Source organism: Leucoraja erinacea, chromosome 16 (assembly GCF_028641065.1).
Source record: "Leucoraja erinacea ecotype New England chromosome 16, Leri_hhj_1, whole genome shotgun sequence".
Classification (NCBI taxonomy): Eukaryota; Metazoa; Chordata; class Chondrichthyes; order Rajiformes; family Rajidae; genus Leucoraja; species Leucoraja erinaceus.
The window spans coordinates 44,584,925-44,601,108 of record NC_073392.1 but is presented as its reverse complement, the minus strand read 5'-3'; the positions used below and the strand labels follow the sequence as shown (position 1 = coordinate 44,601,108).

At 41.0% G+C, this 16,184-nt stretch overlaps 2 protein-coding genes and 2 non-coding genes across 5 annotated transcripts in view; 1 reads left to right on the top strand and 3 right to left on the bottom strand.

The window, feature by feature from the left end:
* The window catches only part of glt8d1 (glycosyltransferase 8 domain containing 1), a 24,838-nt gene extending 22,798 nt beyond the window's left edge, over positions 1-2,040 (top strand). For both annotated transcript variants that reach the window (XM_055648296.1, XM_055648297.1), the window contains exon 10: positions 492-2,040. In XM_055648296.1, the coding sequence (XP_055504271.1) occupies positions 492-682 (191 nt within the window). In that variant the 3' untranslated portion in view covers positions 683-2,040. The remainder of the gene's footprint in view (positions 1-491) is intronic.
* gnl3 (guanine nucleotide binding protein-like 3 (nucleolar)) lies at positions 1,766-16,184 on the bottom strand. The gene is made up of 15 exons (XM_055648295.1): positions 16,089-16,184; positions 15,714-15,772; positions 12,672-12,815; positions 10,239-10,349; positions 10,058-10,135; positions 9,429-9,564; positions 9,191-9,294; positions 7,041-7,176; positions 5,024-5,111; positions 4,146-4,323; positions 3,651-3,793; positions 3,369-3,490; positions 2,864-2,997; positions 2,329-2,452; positions 1,766-1,997 (listed from the first exon to the last, which is right to left on the bottom strand). The coding sequence occupies exons 1-15, from the start codon at positions 16,099-16,101 to the stop codon at positions 1,900-1,902; spliced, it is 1,668 nt and encodes a 555-aa protein (XP_055504270.1). The 5' UTR covers positions 16,102-16,184; the 3' UTR covers positions 1,766-1,899.
* LOC129704956 (small nucleolar RNA SNORD19) lies at positions 3,986-4,057 on the bottom strand. Its single transcript, XR_008724831.1, has one exon. It is a non-coding gene; the product is annotated as a small nucleolar RNA SNORD19 (small nucleolar RNA).
* On the bottom strand, positions 4,398-4,470 carry LOC129704954 (small nucleolar RNA SNORD19). The gene has a single exon (XR_008724830.1). It is a non-coding gene; the product is annotated as a small nucleolar RNA SNORD19 (small nucleolar RNA).

Sequence of the window (16,184 nt, the reverse complement as noted above, 5' to 3'; positions counted from 1 at the left end):
GGATTTGAATTTGGTTGTCTAGCACCTTGCTTGAAATGGAATTTCAAGGAATAGCCGTGAGTCAACTGCCAGCCCACCAGCTGTGAGCTGCCAGCACATCAGGTTTGAGCCCAATAATTCATTTGGCCCACAATATTCATGCTAGCCCTCTGGAGACCAGTAGTCCCTGCAGCCAACAACATCCATACCAGCGCTCCAGAAAGCCCCCCCGTCCCCCCCCAGCCACCAATATTGGAATTGGTGGAGAGGTGGAATATTGCGTCAGGGGACCAGCCCTCCTGTGTGAACATGGGACCCAACAGGTCCCACTTAGTCTAGTTTACAAGATAACCAAGCAAGAAAACACCTTGCTATCCAAGTTATCGTTAGGGGAAAACTGAATGCAGTAGTCCAGATAGTCTCACCAGAGCTGTATTCAACTGTAATATAACTACCAGCATATTTCAGATAAAGATTAACATTCTATTTATGCATTTTTTCCCCTCTTGTAGGGTCTAGTGCCGGTACCAGATATTCACCACATTTTATTAACGCTGCCAAGTTGCTGCATTGGAATGGGCGGTTCAAACCCTGGGGTCGCACTTCCCCTTACAGTGAAATCTGGGATAGGTGGTATATTCCAGACCCTACTGGAAAATTCCACCCAGTACGTCGACACCCAGAGGAAGAGGATGCTCATTAGAAAAATTGAGACTTCTAAACTAATAACTTCATGAGTTTGTGAAAAAAAAACTTCCACTCAGGAATTTATTTCTTGAATTAACATTCAATTAGTGCTTTTAGATTCTGTTTTAATTATGGTCAACGACATTACCTACAGTGAAGTGTTTTAAAATTCATAATTGTCATTAACTGTTCAAAGCCTGTGTAAACCAGCTCAAAAGAATGACCATAACGTACATATTTTAACCCAGAGTATGTTTATATTGAGTTCTTGAAGAATTTTATTGTGGTGTACAAATTGCACTTCAATTGTTTAAGGAAAACGTAGCAATATGTTTATCACTTGGGTAAGTTTTTGTCCTCCTATTATTAGATGGGTAGGACAGAAGCCATTTAAAAATGAACCTTATTACTAGGTTCTGGTAATTTTCATAGTGTGAGAATTCAAAATGTTATCGAGCATATAAACTACATTAGCTTAGTTGAATTGCAAACTGAATTAGGAACAGATTGTTTCAACAACCTGTAGGAAGGTACTGAAACTAATTTGCTTTTAACTCGACTAAAACTTCGATCACTATGAAATAAACGTATTCCTGTGGGTCAGTTGAGGCATTTCATGTAGGTTCTGATAAGAGTATATTAAGAGGCATTTGAAAGGTAGTTCATATTGAAGCACCTTTTGGATTTCTAAATTGAGATCTAATTTAGAATCTAAATTACATCAGAATCTAACATTTATTTAGATAAATGAATCCAAGATTTGTTTAGATAGAATGTTATAATCAGACTTTCAGCACCCACAGTATTTAGTTTATATTAAAATGTTACAATGGTGCCACCAATTAGAACATTTCAAATTTTCTCCATATTGCATGGCTGGATTAAAAATCCTCAATTTAAATGCTGTGTCGTATGAACAAGGGCTGTTAAATCTTCTCAATTTTTCCTAAATTGTATCAGAATTTGTCATCTTAATTACAAAATACTAGGATTATCAAGCTGGAGTAAAACAAAAATATTCCAAATTCTCATGCTCATTCTTGCAGGTTATTTTCTACTTCCATTTTGTAAATTGATTAAATAAATAAGCAACATCATGTAGCATTAAATTATTTAATGTTTCATATTTAATATTAAAATACTTCCTTTTCAAACATTGAAAATAATTGGTTCACTAATAAATGCAATATATTGTGTAGTCCAAATGTTCTAGCTGTGCACCTTGGTGGATCCTCAAACATAATCAGTGTTGAAATTATACGCATCATCCATTGGTCTTTCACAGGAGAGATCAATATTTATATGTTTTTGACTTGGGAGATCGCTTTTCTCTGAAAGGCAAAAATAAAAGTTCATTATTTTGAGAATGAGAAATCCTTGAAGTTTCCTCCATACAAATACAACAGTATTTACAAATGTTACAAATACAAAACCTTTTTTCCAAGCAATATGAATATGTATAATATATATATACACACACCCGCACACATATATATATTTCAGAACAATTGTAAAAGATAATTTTTAATTATTTCCATTTTTGGATCAGTATTAACTTTAATCTGCGTTTATATACTTCCTCCATTGTTCCTGTTTTTGCAATTGCAGAGGTGAAACAAGCTCTTTCTACATTCACAGCTTAAGACCAAAAGAAAAACTGACCTGAATCGTGTTGCTTTTTCTTGCAGGGCATTGCTTTATCTTTTCCTTGCAACTGGTTGTCTGCTGAACATCTGTTTGTTTTTAACCGTTCAATTGTACTCTCATCTACTTCAACATATTCTGCCTGAGAAGTTTTTAAAAAGAAAACAAGTGACCTCATATATAAATTTCTCTTAACCTTTTATAAACCCCAACCCCACCAATACTTGTTACAATCATTCTTAGAAACAAAAACACCACAAAGCTGGACCATGGATGAGAGGGATAGATTCATTTAATATCCCTTGTTTTGGCATTCCTCATTTTAGGAAGCGTCAGAATATGTCATCCACTTTAATATTAAAATTTATATCTAAATTAAATGTTTCAACTATTTTTATTATTTTTTTATTTTTTAAAGAGGAATAAATGGCAAATTGAGATATACAAATTGTAAACACCAGTACTTAATATAGTGCCCGATGCCATTCTTAGATTAAGCATACGATTTAAGGACTGTTGTAGTAGCCCCAAAGATGCACGCAGCAGTTATTACCTCCAAATCTTCATCATTCTCTTCTCCCTCTTCCACATCCTGCAATTTCTCAGTGTTTCCTTCTGGAAGCAGCCCATGTGTTGGTCCCATAGATTGGAATACTATGCTGCTGGCCACATTAGGACATTTAACGACTAGCGGGGAGGCAAAAAGGGCAAATTTGGGACTATTAATTGAAGGCTGGTATGTACTAACAGAGGTGATTTGCAGGGAGCGACACGCAGTTAAGAGCCAACAGCCTTTTATATCCCAAGTTGTTCAAATCCCAGGAACACATTTTCCCAGCCCGTTCTTCCTTGGAAAACATCAATAAACTGAAATTCCACTGTGACCCATTTTCATCTCCACTACTGAAGCCGCTTTATCTGCAAATGATTTATATTTACAGCTGTGCAACAAGAGTCTGTATATATTCTCCTCACAATGGGATTGCTAATTTGCCTTTACAACCAATACATTAGAAAATTCAGACATTGACATTTCACTTGTACCACAAATTAATTACCTTTCAATGTAGTCACATTTCCTTTTATTAGTTCTGCAATATTAAAGCCTATTTTTGCTCCGTCCACAAGTTTTTCGGAGATATCTTTCTCAGGCGGATGTGTATAATAACTAATCTTCGCCCTTAAATAAGGAAATATTCCAATGTTATATACAGTGCACATTTTACTCCAAAGTATGTATGAATCTATTTTGGATTTCTTCATTCAAGATTTGCCATTTATTTATATAGTCAATTATTTTAATCATGCATTTATAGTTCAGATAGCAACATTTTAATTACCCCGTCCAATCGCAAAGGATAATTTTTGCTGCACTCTCAAGATTAGGCATCCCTCCTTTTTTCAACAATCTCCTTTTCTGAGCCAGCAACATAAAAAACTCCAGTGGTGTTCGAAAATCTGGGATATTATACTGCAACATGAGCTGTGTAAGAAGTTAGAAATGACAGAATGTGATTTGAAGATGACACAAACAAGTTGTCATTACAGTTAAGATCAATGCCACCTTTACAGATACTGAAAGAACAGATTCACTGCAGTCAGCATCACATAAGAAATGAAGCTCATAGGTGTTACAAATAAATTGATACATTATTCTACGTTGAATTTGGCCAAAAATCAGAGCGAGATCAGAGTTGGATCTTTAGCAGTCACACAGTTTCAGAAAATGCAAGTTTCCTCATTTCTCACTCAAAATACAATTACTTTCCTATTAAATGAGACCATATAATTTTAAATGTTCACAGCAGCACAGGGGAATAAACGATAATCAGTACCTGCTGTTTATTGCAGTTTTTCACGATGAGTTCGACTATGGCAGTAGGATTTTCAAGTGCCTGAATATCCACAACGTTTCTCAAGGCCAAGGAAACGAGAGAGTTTGACGGTGAAGGAATAATGCTTGGACAGTCCAATAATTTGATCTGCTTGTTGATGTGTACCTCCTGCATAGTTCTGTATTCATAACACTACAGTTACCACAGTGAAGAAAGTCAATAGTTCTATACCATGATAAAGCAGGCATAATGACACCGAGTGAAATCAGAGTTGGATCTTTAACAGTCATAGAAAATCAGGCTAAGTAAGTTGTCCTCATTTTTCACTCAGTAACCTGGCTAAAATTAGTTTAAGCAAAAAAAAAATACCAATACCCAAAGTTAGGGAAATATTACCAAGCAAGACAGTTTCACACCTGCTATTATTGCATTGAAGGATATTAATAGAATGTTAAACAATCAAAATATATTTACAGTTGAAGGACAGGTTTCAAGAGACCTTACAAACTCCTCCTGTCTGACCAGGCACTAATTTGGGCCAAAACTACTTTGTTTCATTTAAATATACAAATCTCCAAACTAATTTATAGAATGTCCTCTCACACCATGTCCTAATAGACCCACAAGAACCTAATTGAAATCAAATGTAGAGCACTAAACCATGCACATTCCAATAAAAGTATTATAAGAAATAAAACTACTCTCAAGCGCATTCTAAAATCTAATTAATGTTACTGTGCAACTAATTTGATTTTTTTTTTTTAATTTGCAACTTTGGAACATCTGCAGAAACATAGTATGGGTTATCCTGAAAATTTGGGCCAAAACTACTTTGTTTCATTTAAATATACAAATTTCCAAACATAATCACAGCTTACTTTGTAAGTCCTTTTAATTGTCCCACGTTGCAAGCTCTCATTTTCTTCAAGCTGTTAATTATACTGCTTTTCCCTACATTTGTAAAGCCTGAAACAAAAAGGATCGGTAAGGACAAAATATTGAATATATTGCATGCTTTGAATTATATCGTGAGACAACTATTAGGGAACTGTTGTTTTAGATTCAATTCAAATTCTAAATCCGTAGAGTTCTTAATAGAGAGTCTGATGAAGGGTCACAATCTGAAACATCGACTACTTTTGCCATGATAGATGCCACTTAAATACCTCCAGCAGTTTATGATTTGCTCCCGATTCCAGCATCTGCCATCTTGCGTCTCCACTCACAAAGGAAATTTGAATTTACCAGCATGATTAGCAAGTAACCAAATCAAATGATTTTTAATTTTATTGGACGAATGAGGGATGTAAAAGAATATTGTAACAAGAGTTGCTCATAATTTTTAATCAAAGATATTTGAGAAATGCCCACAAAGCTAAGGTGAAAGTAAATCCAAAGGGTTTCTACAGCTATATTAATAGCGAAAGGATAACGAGGGATAAAATTGGTCCATTGGAGAGACAGAGTGGACAGCTATCTGCAGAGCCAAAAGAGATGGGGGAGATATTGAACAATTTTTTTTCTTCGGTATTCACCAAGGAGAAGGATATTAAATTATGTGAGGTAAGGGAAACTAGTAGAGTAATAAATGCAGGAGTAGCAAGATGGATTCAACAGTGGCTGAATGGGAGAAGCCAGAGGGTAATGGTGGATGGCTATTTATCGGGTTGGAGGCAGGTGACTAGTGGGGTGCCTCAGGGATCTGTGTTGGGTCCTTTGTTGTTTGTCATGTACATCAATGATCTGGATGAAGGAGTGGTAAATTGGATTAGTAAGTATGCAGATGATACCAAGATGTTGTGGATAATGAAGAGGATTTCCAAAGTCTACAGAGTGATTTAGGACATTTGGAAAAATGGGCTGAAAGATGGCAGATGGAGTTTAATGCTGATAAATGTGAGGTGCTACACCTTGGCAGGACAAATCAAAATAGGACGTACATGGTAAATGGTAGGGAATTGAAGAATACAGTTGAACAGAGGGATCTGGGAATAACCGTGCATAGTTCCTTGAAGGTGGAATCTCATATAGATAGGGTGGTAAAGAAAGCTTTTGGTATGCTAGCCTTTATAAATCAGAGCATTGAGTATAGAAGCTGTGGGCTATGGGTGAGTGGTGGAATATTGCATTGGGGGAACGGGTGAGTGGTGGAATATTGCGTTGGGGAACGGTTTGCATTGGGGAATGGTTTGCGTTGGGGGACCAGGCTTCCTGTGTGACAGAGACCCAATGGGTCCCAATTAGTCTAGTACAAGGCATTGGTGAGACCAAATCTGGAGTATGGTGTACAATTTTGGTCGCCCAATTATAGGAAGGATGTCAACAAAATAGAGTACAGAGGAGATTTACTAGAATGTTGCCTGGGTTTCAACAACTAAGTTACAGAGATAGGTTGAATAAGTTAGGTCTTTATTCTCTGGAGCGCAGAAGGTTAAGGGGGGGACTTGATAGAGGTCTTTAAAATGATGAGAGGGATAGACAGAGTTGATGTGGACAAGCTTTTCCCTTTGAAAATAGGGAAGATTCAAACAAGAGGACATGACTTCAGAATTAAGGGACAGAAGTTTAGGGGTAACATGAGGGGGAACTTCTTTACTCAGAGAGTGGTAGCGATGTGGAATGAGCTTCCAGTGGAAGTGGTGGGGGCAGGTTCATTGGTATCATTTAAAAATAAATTGGATAGGCATATGGATGAGAAGGGAATGGAGGGTTATGGTATGAGTGCAGGCAGGTGGGACTAAGGGAAAAAAAGTTGTTCGGCACGGACTTGTAGGGCCGAGATGGCCTGTTTCCATGCTGTAATTGTTATATGGTTAAAGCCATTTTGATAGAGAAATTTTGAAAATTTAAAGTCACCATTAAGTAATTGACTTAAATTTGTAAGTACACACTCACCGAGAACACCAACATTAATGCTTTTCAAATTTTGATTTCTGCAGTAGCTCCCAAGCAATTTTAAAAGAGTTTCATCGCCTGCACAGGTATTGCTACGGGATATCTCCACAGCATTCCTCAATTTTTTATTCAGTGCCTATTCAAGTGAAAGTAATTTATAAAAATTAGAATGGAAACTTCTTTGGCTATGCTGTAATTAAATCATTAACTGTGTTCACACATTTTAAACACAAGTGTTGCAATACATTAGTAACCCATTATATTTTGTGAGGAAATGGAAGACTGAATAAGCGAGTTCGGTATTCCGAATAACGAAGGAATCATGGAATTTGTCAAAGGAATAAATAATAAAGAAAATCACAATGAAGAAAAAGCAAACAAAGCGCTGGCTGAATAAACTGTATAAATGTTTATCTTTATTCATAATTTATGTGTAAAAATATATTAAAACTGAGGAACGGGGGTTCCAGGTAATCCTGCCTCATCCGCAGCCAGGATCAAACCCGGATCCCCGGCACCGCAAGCGCTTATGAACCGCCACTGGGCAGCAGGTGATATCCGGGGCTACCCCGGACCAACAGGACTCCTGTGTGCCCCAGGCCCACAGCCAGTGTGGAGAAGCTCCAACTCCGGCCTAACCCCACTCCAACTCCGGAGGAACCCGTTCCCCGTCGGGCCGGGGCACCGCCACGCCACGCCCCCCCCCCCCCCCCCCCCCCCCCCCCCCCCCCGACGCAAGATGAGCATCAACCATCAACGGGGATAAGCATAAACCGTTCAGCAACTCAGCTGGACAGTCAGCATCCTGGGAGAAAAGGAATGAGTGACATTTCGGGTCGAGACCCTTCTCCAGAGATGTTGCCTAATCTGCCGAGCCACCGCGGCATCCCGTGTGCATCCCCGGCGATTCCCCCCCCCCCCCCCCCCCCCGGCACCGAGTGGGTCAGCTGACAGCCACTGGACAAGGAAAGGCACAGCCGATGGATCCCGGAGCAGAGCCGAGCTGGAGCCAGTACCTCTTCCCCTGCGCAGGCTGCAAGCGTGGGCCGATGCCCCAGCCAGCCCAGGGCCACCCTGGACACCCGGGAGTTGACGGGAACGGCCCAGCAGCAACTCAACATCGCCTACAATGCCGGAAACCTGGACCCAGCCCCAGACCCCACCCTGCAGCACAATCTCACCGAACCATAAAGCAATAAAGACGAGAAAATCATCGTAGCTTGTTCAAAGGAACAATAAATACAACTAATTCATTGTTTGAAAGCAGTATTTTCCTACCTAGAAGAATCAAAGCTGGAAAATACGATGAAACGAAGGTTCAGCTGCTCAGCTACCAATAATGTTTATGGCGAGTGAGCTATGACCTGGGCATGCGCAGTCGGAATACCAAACTCTTATTTCCACATGCTAATACCCCAACCCCAAATCTTTGCTGTTCCTGGGTACCACAACAGTTTAGTTATGCTGGTGCTGGTTTAGTTATGCTGCTGAACTGGAGAACAACCATGAGGCAGCCCATTACATCTCTATAAAGAGAGGAATCAGTGTTGGGTATCTGAATAACTATTTTGAATTAGCATACATGCAACTTAAATAGCATAAGGTATGTAAAAGGGGCTACAAATAAAGCAATAATATCTCAAGACACAAATTCCATACAGCCAATTTGATTACATTGGTCACTGCAACCTTTAGCACACTTGCAGAAAATAGGCTCTGCATCATTCTGGTTCATCTTAAAACAAGGCCAATATTTTAGAAGCTTTCAGTTTAAGAAAATACGAAAGGTTTTTTTTCCCCCAACACAGTGGTCAATGCCTGGAATGTACTGCCAGGGGTGGTGGCAGAGGCAGACACGATAGTGGCATTAAGAAACCCACATGGAGATGGAGGGAAATATATCATGTTTGGCATTGACAGCGTGGGCCAAAGGGCTTGTATCATACTGTTTTGTTTGGAAAGAAACAAAGTTGTTTAATTGCATAGAAGATAAATTGTTGGAAAAATATTTTTTAATCAACTGCATAAAATCAGAGTTGGAACTTTCTCTTCATACAAATCAAGAGTTTTACAACTTTCATCAGTTTTTATGGCAGTCAAACAAACAAAGCACTTCATTGGGTTAAATTAGAACCTCTTGGGAAACATACCATTGTCCTGTCTTTCAGCTGTGTGGACGATTTGAAAGCTACAGTAGGAAACTCATTTCCCAAATATTTCAGCCATTTCTCTGTGTTCTCCTTTGGCACCAAATCTAAACAGTAAAAAAAGTTATACTTACTTTGCAAATGGCAAAATTCTAAACATGCACACCCTCTCCATTCCCAATTCTGTTTAATAATTTTGTTATTTAATTAATAAAACTACGCAGTTAACATATTATCTTACCAATTTTGTTCATTACAAGAACTAGTTGCTTCTTTCCCACAGACTGCAAGATTGCCTGCTCCACCTGAGGACATCTGGAACCAAGAGGATCTCTGGCATCAACCACTTCTAGAACCACATCTGAAGCATCAATCACCTATTAATTACATGAAACTATTATAATACCCAAATCCCAATGATGCAACTAATAAACATTGGTTGCTGGTGCTATAAAACCGGATTTGACAATCTTCTCATATTTAATAGTTACTTCCTACCAGTGATTGTATCTAAACAGATTAGAGGTTAATTGTGCAGTAACTCAGGTAAAATAATTTCTTAAAATCAAGCTTTACCCCACCTGATTTCTAAAAAAAGCTTTCATGGAATGCATAAAGAGAAACATACAAAATAGGTGCAGGAGGCCATTCGGCCCTTTGAGCCAGCACTGCACTATTTATTCTGTTAAGTCTGTATCTTCTGTTGCTCAACTTGTTGATATATTTAAGCCTCAATTTCCAACAGCAATTATACTTCAGCAAACCAAATTAGATTCCCCACATAATTTAGAATACTGTTCTAAATTAAGTGAAACACAAATGAGCAGTTATGATGGTAAATACATTTTCACTTCTCAACTGCACACTAACCTTATACAGCTCATTGCATAGAGATGTACTTTTCTCTTCAAACTTGACTGGCTTTTTCTTTTCACTTACAGATGCAGGCTGAAAAGAGGTAGCAGTTAAAAAGTATGTACGAGTACGGTGTGAAGTTTAAGTTAACTCCTTTGCCACTCCAGAAATTGAAAAAACTCAGATAAATCTGTACCTTTAGAGGTTTTTCAATTGTTTCAGAATTTCCCTTCTTGGCATCCAGTTTCCTTTTCTTTGCAACTTCTTTCTGTCTGGCAAGCTTTTGTTTCTCCTTCAACTCCTCCCGCTAAAAGAAGTTAAATTATATTAAGTCTGCCTGACAAACATTTCCAGCACTTTGTTATATTTCTAATTGTATAGATGTAGAAACATTAAAAACAAATAGGCGCAGGAGTAGGGCATTCGGCCCTTCGAGCTACACCCACCTACCAATTTGGTCGTCTTGCCCAGTTAAAATTATTGGCCATTGTCTAGAAATTTATATTTCTAAAATCACATTAAAAGACACACTTCAAAACACTGCATAAAATGTTAATACAAGACACACAATGCATAGTATTTGTGAGCTCTGTAACAGTGGATAGGAGAAACAAACTTAATGTTTCAGGTTCAAATGTGTCCATGCCTTCAACCATCTATTTTCTATCTCTGCAGATTAGATTAGATTAGATTTTTACTTTATTAATCCCCTTATTCAGGGGAAATTCAGATGTCCTTGCAGCACACTAATAAAAATACAACATAGCATTCAAGAAGTTCAACACCGAAACACAAAAACATCCCCCCACAGTGGTTCTCACTGTGGGGGAAGGCACAAAGTCCAGTCCCCATCCTCTTGTCCACCCAGTCGGGCCTATTGAGGCCTCCACAGTCGCCGCCACGGCGCTCGATGTTCTTGCCGGGTGATGGTGCTCCGGCGTTGGGGAGAACCCCCAGCAGCTTGGGTACCAGGAACGACGCCTTCCCACCGGAGACCACAGCTTCCAAGCCAACAGACCGCGCCGGACGGAGCTCCACACACTGGCGATCTCGGCGAGAGATCCCAGGCTCCGGGATGTAAAGTTCAGCGTCGCAGCTGGCCGCTCCACAGAACCGCGGCTCCACAATGTTCTTATCGGCAGTCCCAGCATACTGGAGTTCCAGCACGGCGACCCAAGAAAGGCATCGCCTGCTCCGCGACAGCGTTCCAGCACTGCGCCGCCAAAGCCGAGGTTCTGGCCAGGTCCCCTCAGGGAAACGTCGCTCCAGGACCCGCTGGTAGGCCCTGAGGACGAGGCGAAGACGCTGCTCGGAGGAAGGCAACCCCTCCGACCAGGTTGGGACTTGAAAAGCAGTTTCCCCCCACACATAAAAAGATTAGACCCCCTGACTACACACTTTTAACGTACTAAAAATAATAAAAAAGGCTGCCCGATCTGCATACAAATTGAAAATACAAACATCTGCAATAAAAACAAACAATGGACACACCAATCACATTGCCACCCCCTCTCATTTACTTTTTTTTGTACAAAAACTAACAAGCAACAAGAAACAGAAATGATTCCTGTGCCAATATCCTTGTTTAAACTAAAGGAATTGGTGGAGCTACCGCCACCACACAGTGCCAAAGACCCAGGTTTGATCCTGACTTGGATTCTGTCTGTATGGAGCTTACACGTTCTCCATGGGTTTGTAGTTAACTGGCCTTCAAATTGCCCCCAGTGTGTAGTGAATAGATGAGAAAGTTGGGATAACAGAGGACTAATGTGAACAGGTGACCAATGGTCAGCAAAAAGCCTGTTTTTGGGCTGTATCTCAAAACTAAAAATACACCAGGTCCTGATAGATTTACAAAGCCAACTACTATTGGTCAAACCTTTCATCCAAAGAATTTCCAAATAACAACTTGAAATATGCATCTCAAATTATTGAATAATGAAATCACCAATTAAGTTATCTTTAAGGAATACTTCCCAAAAAGGCCGTGCAACAGATTCAGATCAATTCCTGCACGACAGTTACATGAGGAAAATATGCCATTTAGACCCTCATGCCTGCTTCGCATTGCAAGTTCACAATTGAACTTTTATACCAGTGCCATATTCCTGCACTAACCCAAAAAAGATTCATATATTTGTCTTCAATATATTCAGGGACAAAGCCTCCTAGTGCCTCTGGCCAGAGAATTCCCAATATTTAGTATAATGTGGTTAAAAAAACTCTCCTGATCCACCTTGAATAGCCACCTCTTATTTCGAGGCCGTGGACCCTGAACATCAGAAAATAAAGTCGCCTGTATGGAAATTATCTTTTAGCATCATGAAATTGAAGGATACTTCATGCAGTCTACTCTCACATGGAATAATCTAGAATCAGGAGAAGGGTTCAGTCACAGATGCGAGGCTATTTCTTCTGAGTTGTGAAATCCCTACCCTAGAGGGCTGCAAATTGATTATATATTTGCAAGGCCAAGAAGAATTCTGGATTAAAGGGAAGGTTGTGCGTGTTGAGGCCAAATCTTAAAGGAGTTGCAAGGTAAATTAAAACAATAAATTTGCTCAGTGAAAACTTGCCAAATACCCTAAAGTATCACAGAATAATTCATATTTCAAGACAGCCCCCTTACATCTTGTTTCCTTTTTTCAGCTTCGCGAAGAATGTCTTCTTTAAATGGAGCATCATTTGGAACACCAGGGTCTTTTCGCAAATTTTTGCCTTTATTTCCATGCTTCTTTGCTTCCTTTCGTACTTTCCGTTTGTGTTCACGAACCTGGACACGCAATTGAAATATTAAGCATTGCAATAATCAAAAAATGTTGCACGTTAGCAGAGTTATCACAGTACAGGAATAGTAACAGGATAACACCATTCAACCCCTTAAGCCCATTCCACCAATAAACCCATATAAATGTGCTTCCTCAGCGCCTTTAAAAGATTTTGGTTCCTTATCACCAAATACTCTTAAAACCCTAATCAAAGTGGCAACCATGGCCATTTTATTTCACTTCTACCACCTGTTAAAGGAAGTGTTACTCCCCCCACCTCCCCCTCGGTGGACTATATATTTCTTGACTAGACATTACTTGCAGAAATCCCTCCTGCTCTAGTGATGAGACACAGTAACTCAGCAGACAGGCAGAATCTCTGAATAGAAGGAATGTGTGACGTTTCAGGTCTAGACCCCTGACCATTGCTTTGGTGAGATTGGTTTCACAGTCCTCCAAGAATATTTCAAAATGCGTGGGTACCCAAACAATATTCTGAACTTATATTACCAGACAGTTAAAGAATCATAGAAATTTCCTAGTTTTTGGTCTATTGTCAGATTATGGCTTTCCAAATTCTCATCCAAGTATATATTTTTTTAACTTATGTCAAGGCTGTCTGCCTTTGCCACTTTTACAGGTAGCAGGTTCCAGTTGTTCCAAATATGGGATTTTTTTTAAAGTGCGAATATACAAAAAATAAGGCTCCAAATATGAATGTGTTTGTTTTTAGTGAAAAACAGATAGACTACAAGAATAGGGACACCTTGATACGTCTTGACCAGATTCTGCTAAGACCAAACTTCTAAATTCCCTTTAAAGAGACGGGAGATCGCTCACCATCGTTCCTCATTAACTATATACAGTGCATTCAGAAAGTATTCAGACCACTTCACTTTTTCCAATTTGTTACGTTATAGCCTTATTTCATAATGGATTAAATTCATTTTATTAATCATCAATCTATACACAATATCCCAGAATGAAGAAGTGAAAACAGGTGTTTAGAAATTTTTGCAAAGTAATTAAAAAGAAATTACTGAAACATCACATTTACATAAGTATTCAGACCCATTGCTATGACACTCAAAATTGAGCTTAAATGCATCATGTTTCCATTGATTATCCTTGAGATGTTTCTACAACTTGCTTGGAGTCCACCAGTGGTAAATTAAATTGATTGTACACAATTTGGAAAGGCACACACCTGTCTATATAAGGTCCCACAGTTGACGAGCAGAAACCAAGCCATGAAGACGAAGGAATTGTCCGTAGAGCTCCGAGACAGGATTGCATCGAGACACAGATTTGGGGAAGGGTATAAAACAATTTCTGCAGCATTGCAGGTCCTGAAGAGCACAGTGGCCTCCGTCATTCTTAAATGGAACAACTTTGGAATCGCCAGGACTCTTCATAGAGCTGGCCGACCGGCCACACTGAGCAATCGGGGGAGAAAGACCTTGGACAAGGAGGTGACCAAGAACCCGATGGTCACTCTGGAAAAAGCTCCAGAGTTCCTTTGTGGAGATGGGAGAACCTTCCAGAAGGACAACTATATCTGCAGCACTCCACCAACCAGACATTTATGGTAGAGTGGCCAGACAGAAGCCACTCCTCAGTAAAAGGCACACGACAGCCCGCTTGGAGTTTGCCAAAAGGCACATAAAGGACTCTTAGACCATGAGAAACAAGATTCTTCAGTCTGATGAAACCAAGATTGAACTCTTTGGCCTGAATACCAACCGTCATGTCTGGAGGAAACCAGGCACCGCTCATCACCTGGCCAACACCATACCTGCAGTGAAGCACGGTGGTGGCAGCATCATGCTGTGGGGATATTTTTCAGCGTCAGGAACTGGGAGACTAGTTAGGATAAAGGGAAAGATGAACAGAGCAAAGTTCAGATCCTTGATAAACCTGCTCCAGAGCGTTCTGGACCTCAGACTGGGGCGGAGGTTCATCTTCCAACAGGCTAACGACCCTAACCACACAGACAAGACAACGCAGGAGTGGCTTTGTGACAAGTCTGTGACTGTGCTTGAGTGGCCCAGCCAGACATGAACCCGATCGATCATCTCTGGAGGAATCTGAAAATAGCTGTGCATCGACACTCCCCATCCAACCTGACAGAGCTTGAGAGGATCTGCAAAGAATGGGAGACATTACCCAAGTACAGGTGTGCCAAGCTTGTAGGTTCACACCCAAGAAGCCTTGAGGCTGTAATCACTGCCAAAGGTGCCTCAACAAAGTACTGAGTAAAGGGTCTGAATACTCATGTAAATGTGATGTTTCAGTTATTTATTTTGAGTTACTTTGCAGACGTTTCTAAACATCTGTTTTTGCTTTTTTATTATGAGGTATTGTGTGTAGATTGATGATTTAAAAAAATGTATGTCTACAATAGTGATTATGTTTTTTCAAAGTTTATGGACAACATGGATGAGGACCCTTCAGCCCACCAAGTCCACGACGACTGTCGATCAGCCCTTCACCCGAGTTCTGTTATTCCACTTCCCCACCCTCCAGGGGCAATTTACAGAGGGCCAATTAATCTAGAAACCCGCACGTCTTTGGTATGTGGGAGGAACCAAGAAAACCAGAGCACACCCACGGTGAGGAGACAACCCACGGGGAGAACGTGCAAACTCCAAACAGGGAGCGAGGCCAGGATTGAACCCGGGTCTGACACCGTGAGTGAGGCCGCGGCGACGATCTGAAGCGCACATATCAGGAAAAGCTCAACATTGAACTCCCCCCCCCCCAATTGTATTACATCAACCCTTGTATATCCGGGGAACACGTAATAAAAACCGATTGTCGAACTTTAAAGGAAAAACTTCCCAAAGAGATTTAACCCACGTGGTCGCGTCTCCAAACTCGTGGCTTGGCCTTGACTCACTCACCTTCTTTTGGATCTTGAAGCGCTTGTGACACGAGAGGCGCTTGCTGGCCTTTTTTAATTCTGTTAAAAAATAGAAGAGGACAGGAGAATAAGTGTGGGAGCGTGAGGCCGGCGGGCGGGGGGTTGAGAGAGCGTGTGTGAGGGAGCCGAGGGTGAGGGGGGGGGGGTGGGAATGGAGGAGCCGGCGGGGCACGGTGGAATGGAGGGCGGGTGCAGCCGGCGGGGGGGGGGAGGAGGAGCCGGCGGGTGCACGGGGGGGGGGGGGGGGGGGGGGGGGGGAGCCGGCGGTGTGACGGGGGGGGGGGGGGGGTGGAGGAGCCGGCGGGTGACGGGGTGACCGGCGGGGGGGGAGGTGGGAATGGAAGAGCCCACTTACTTGGCCGCCTCATGGCGATGGCGCCCAAAGGCTGGGCTGCAGCACCACGTGACTTCCGCCGGAAACAGGCGCGCTCGCGTCAGTGTCGCCAAGAGC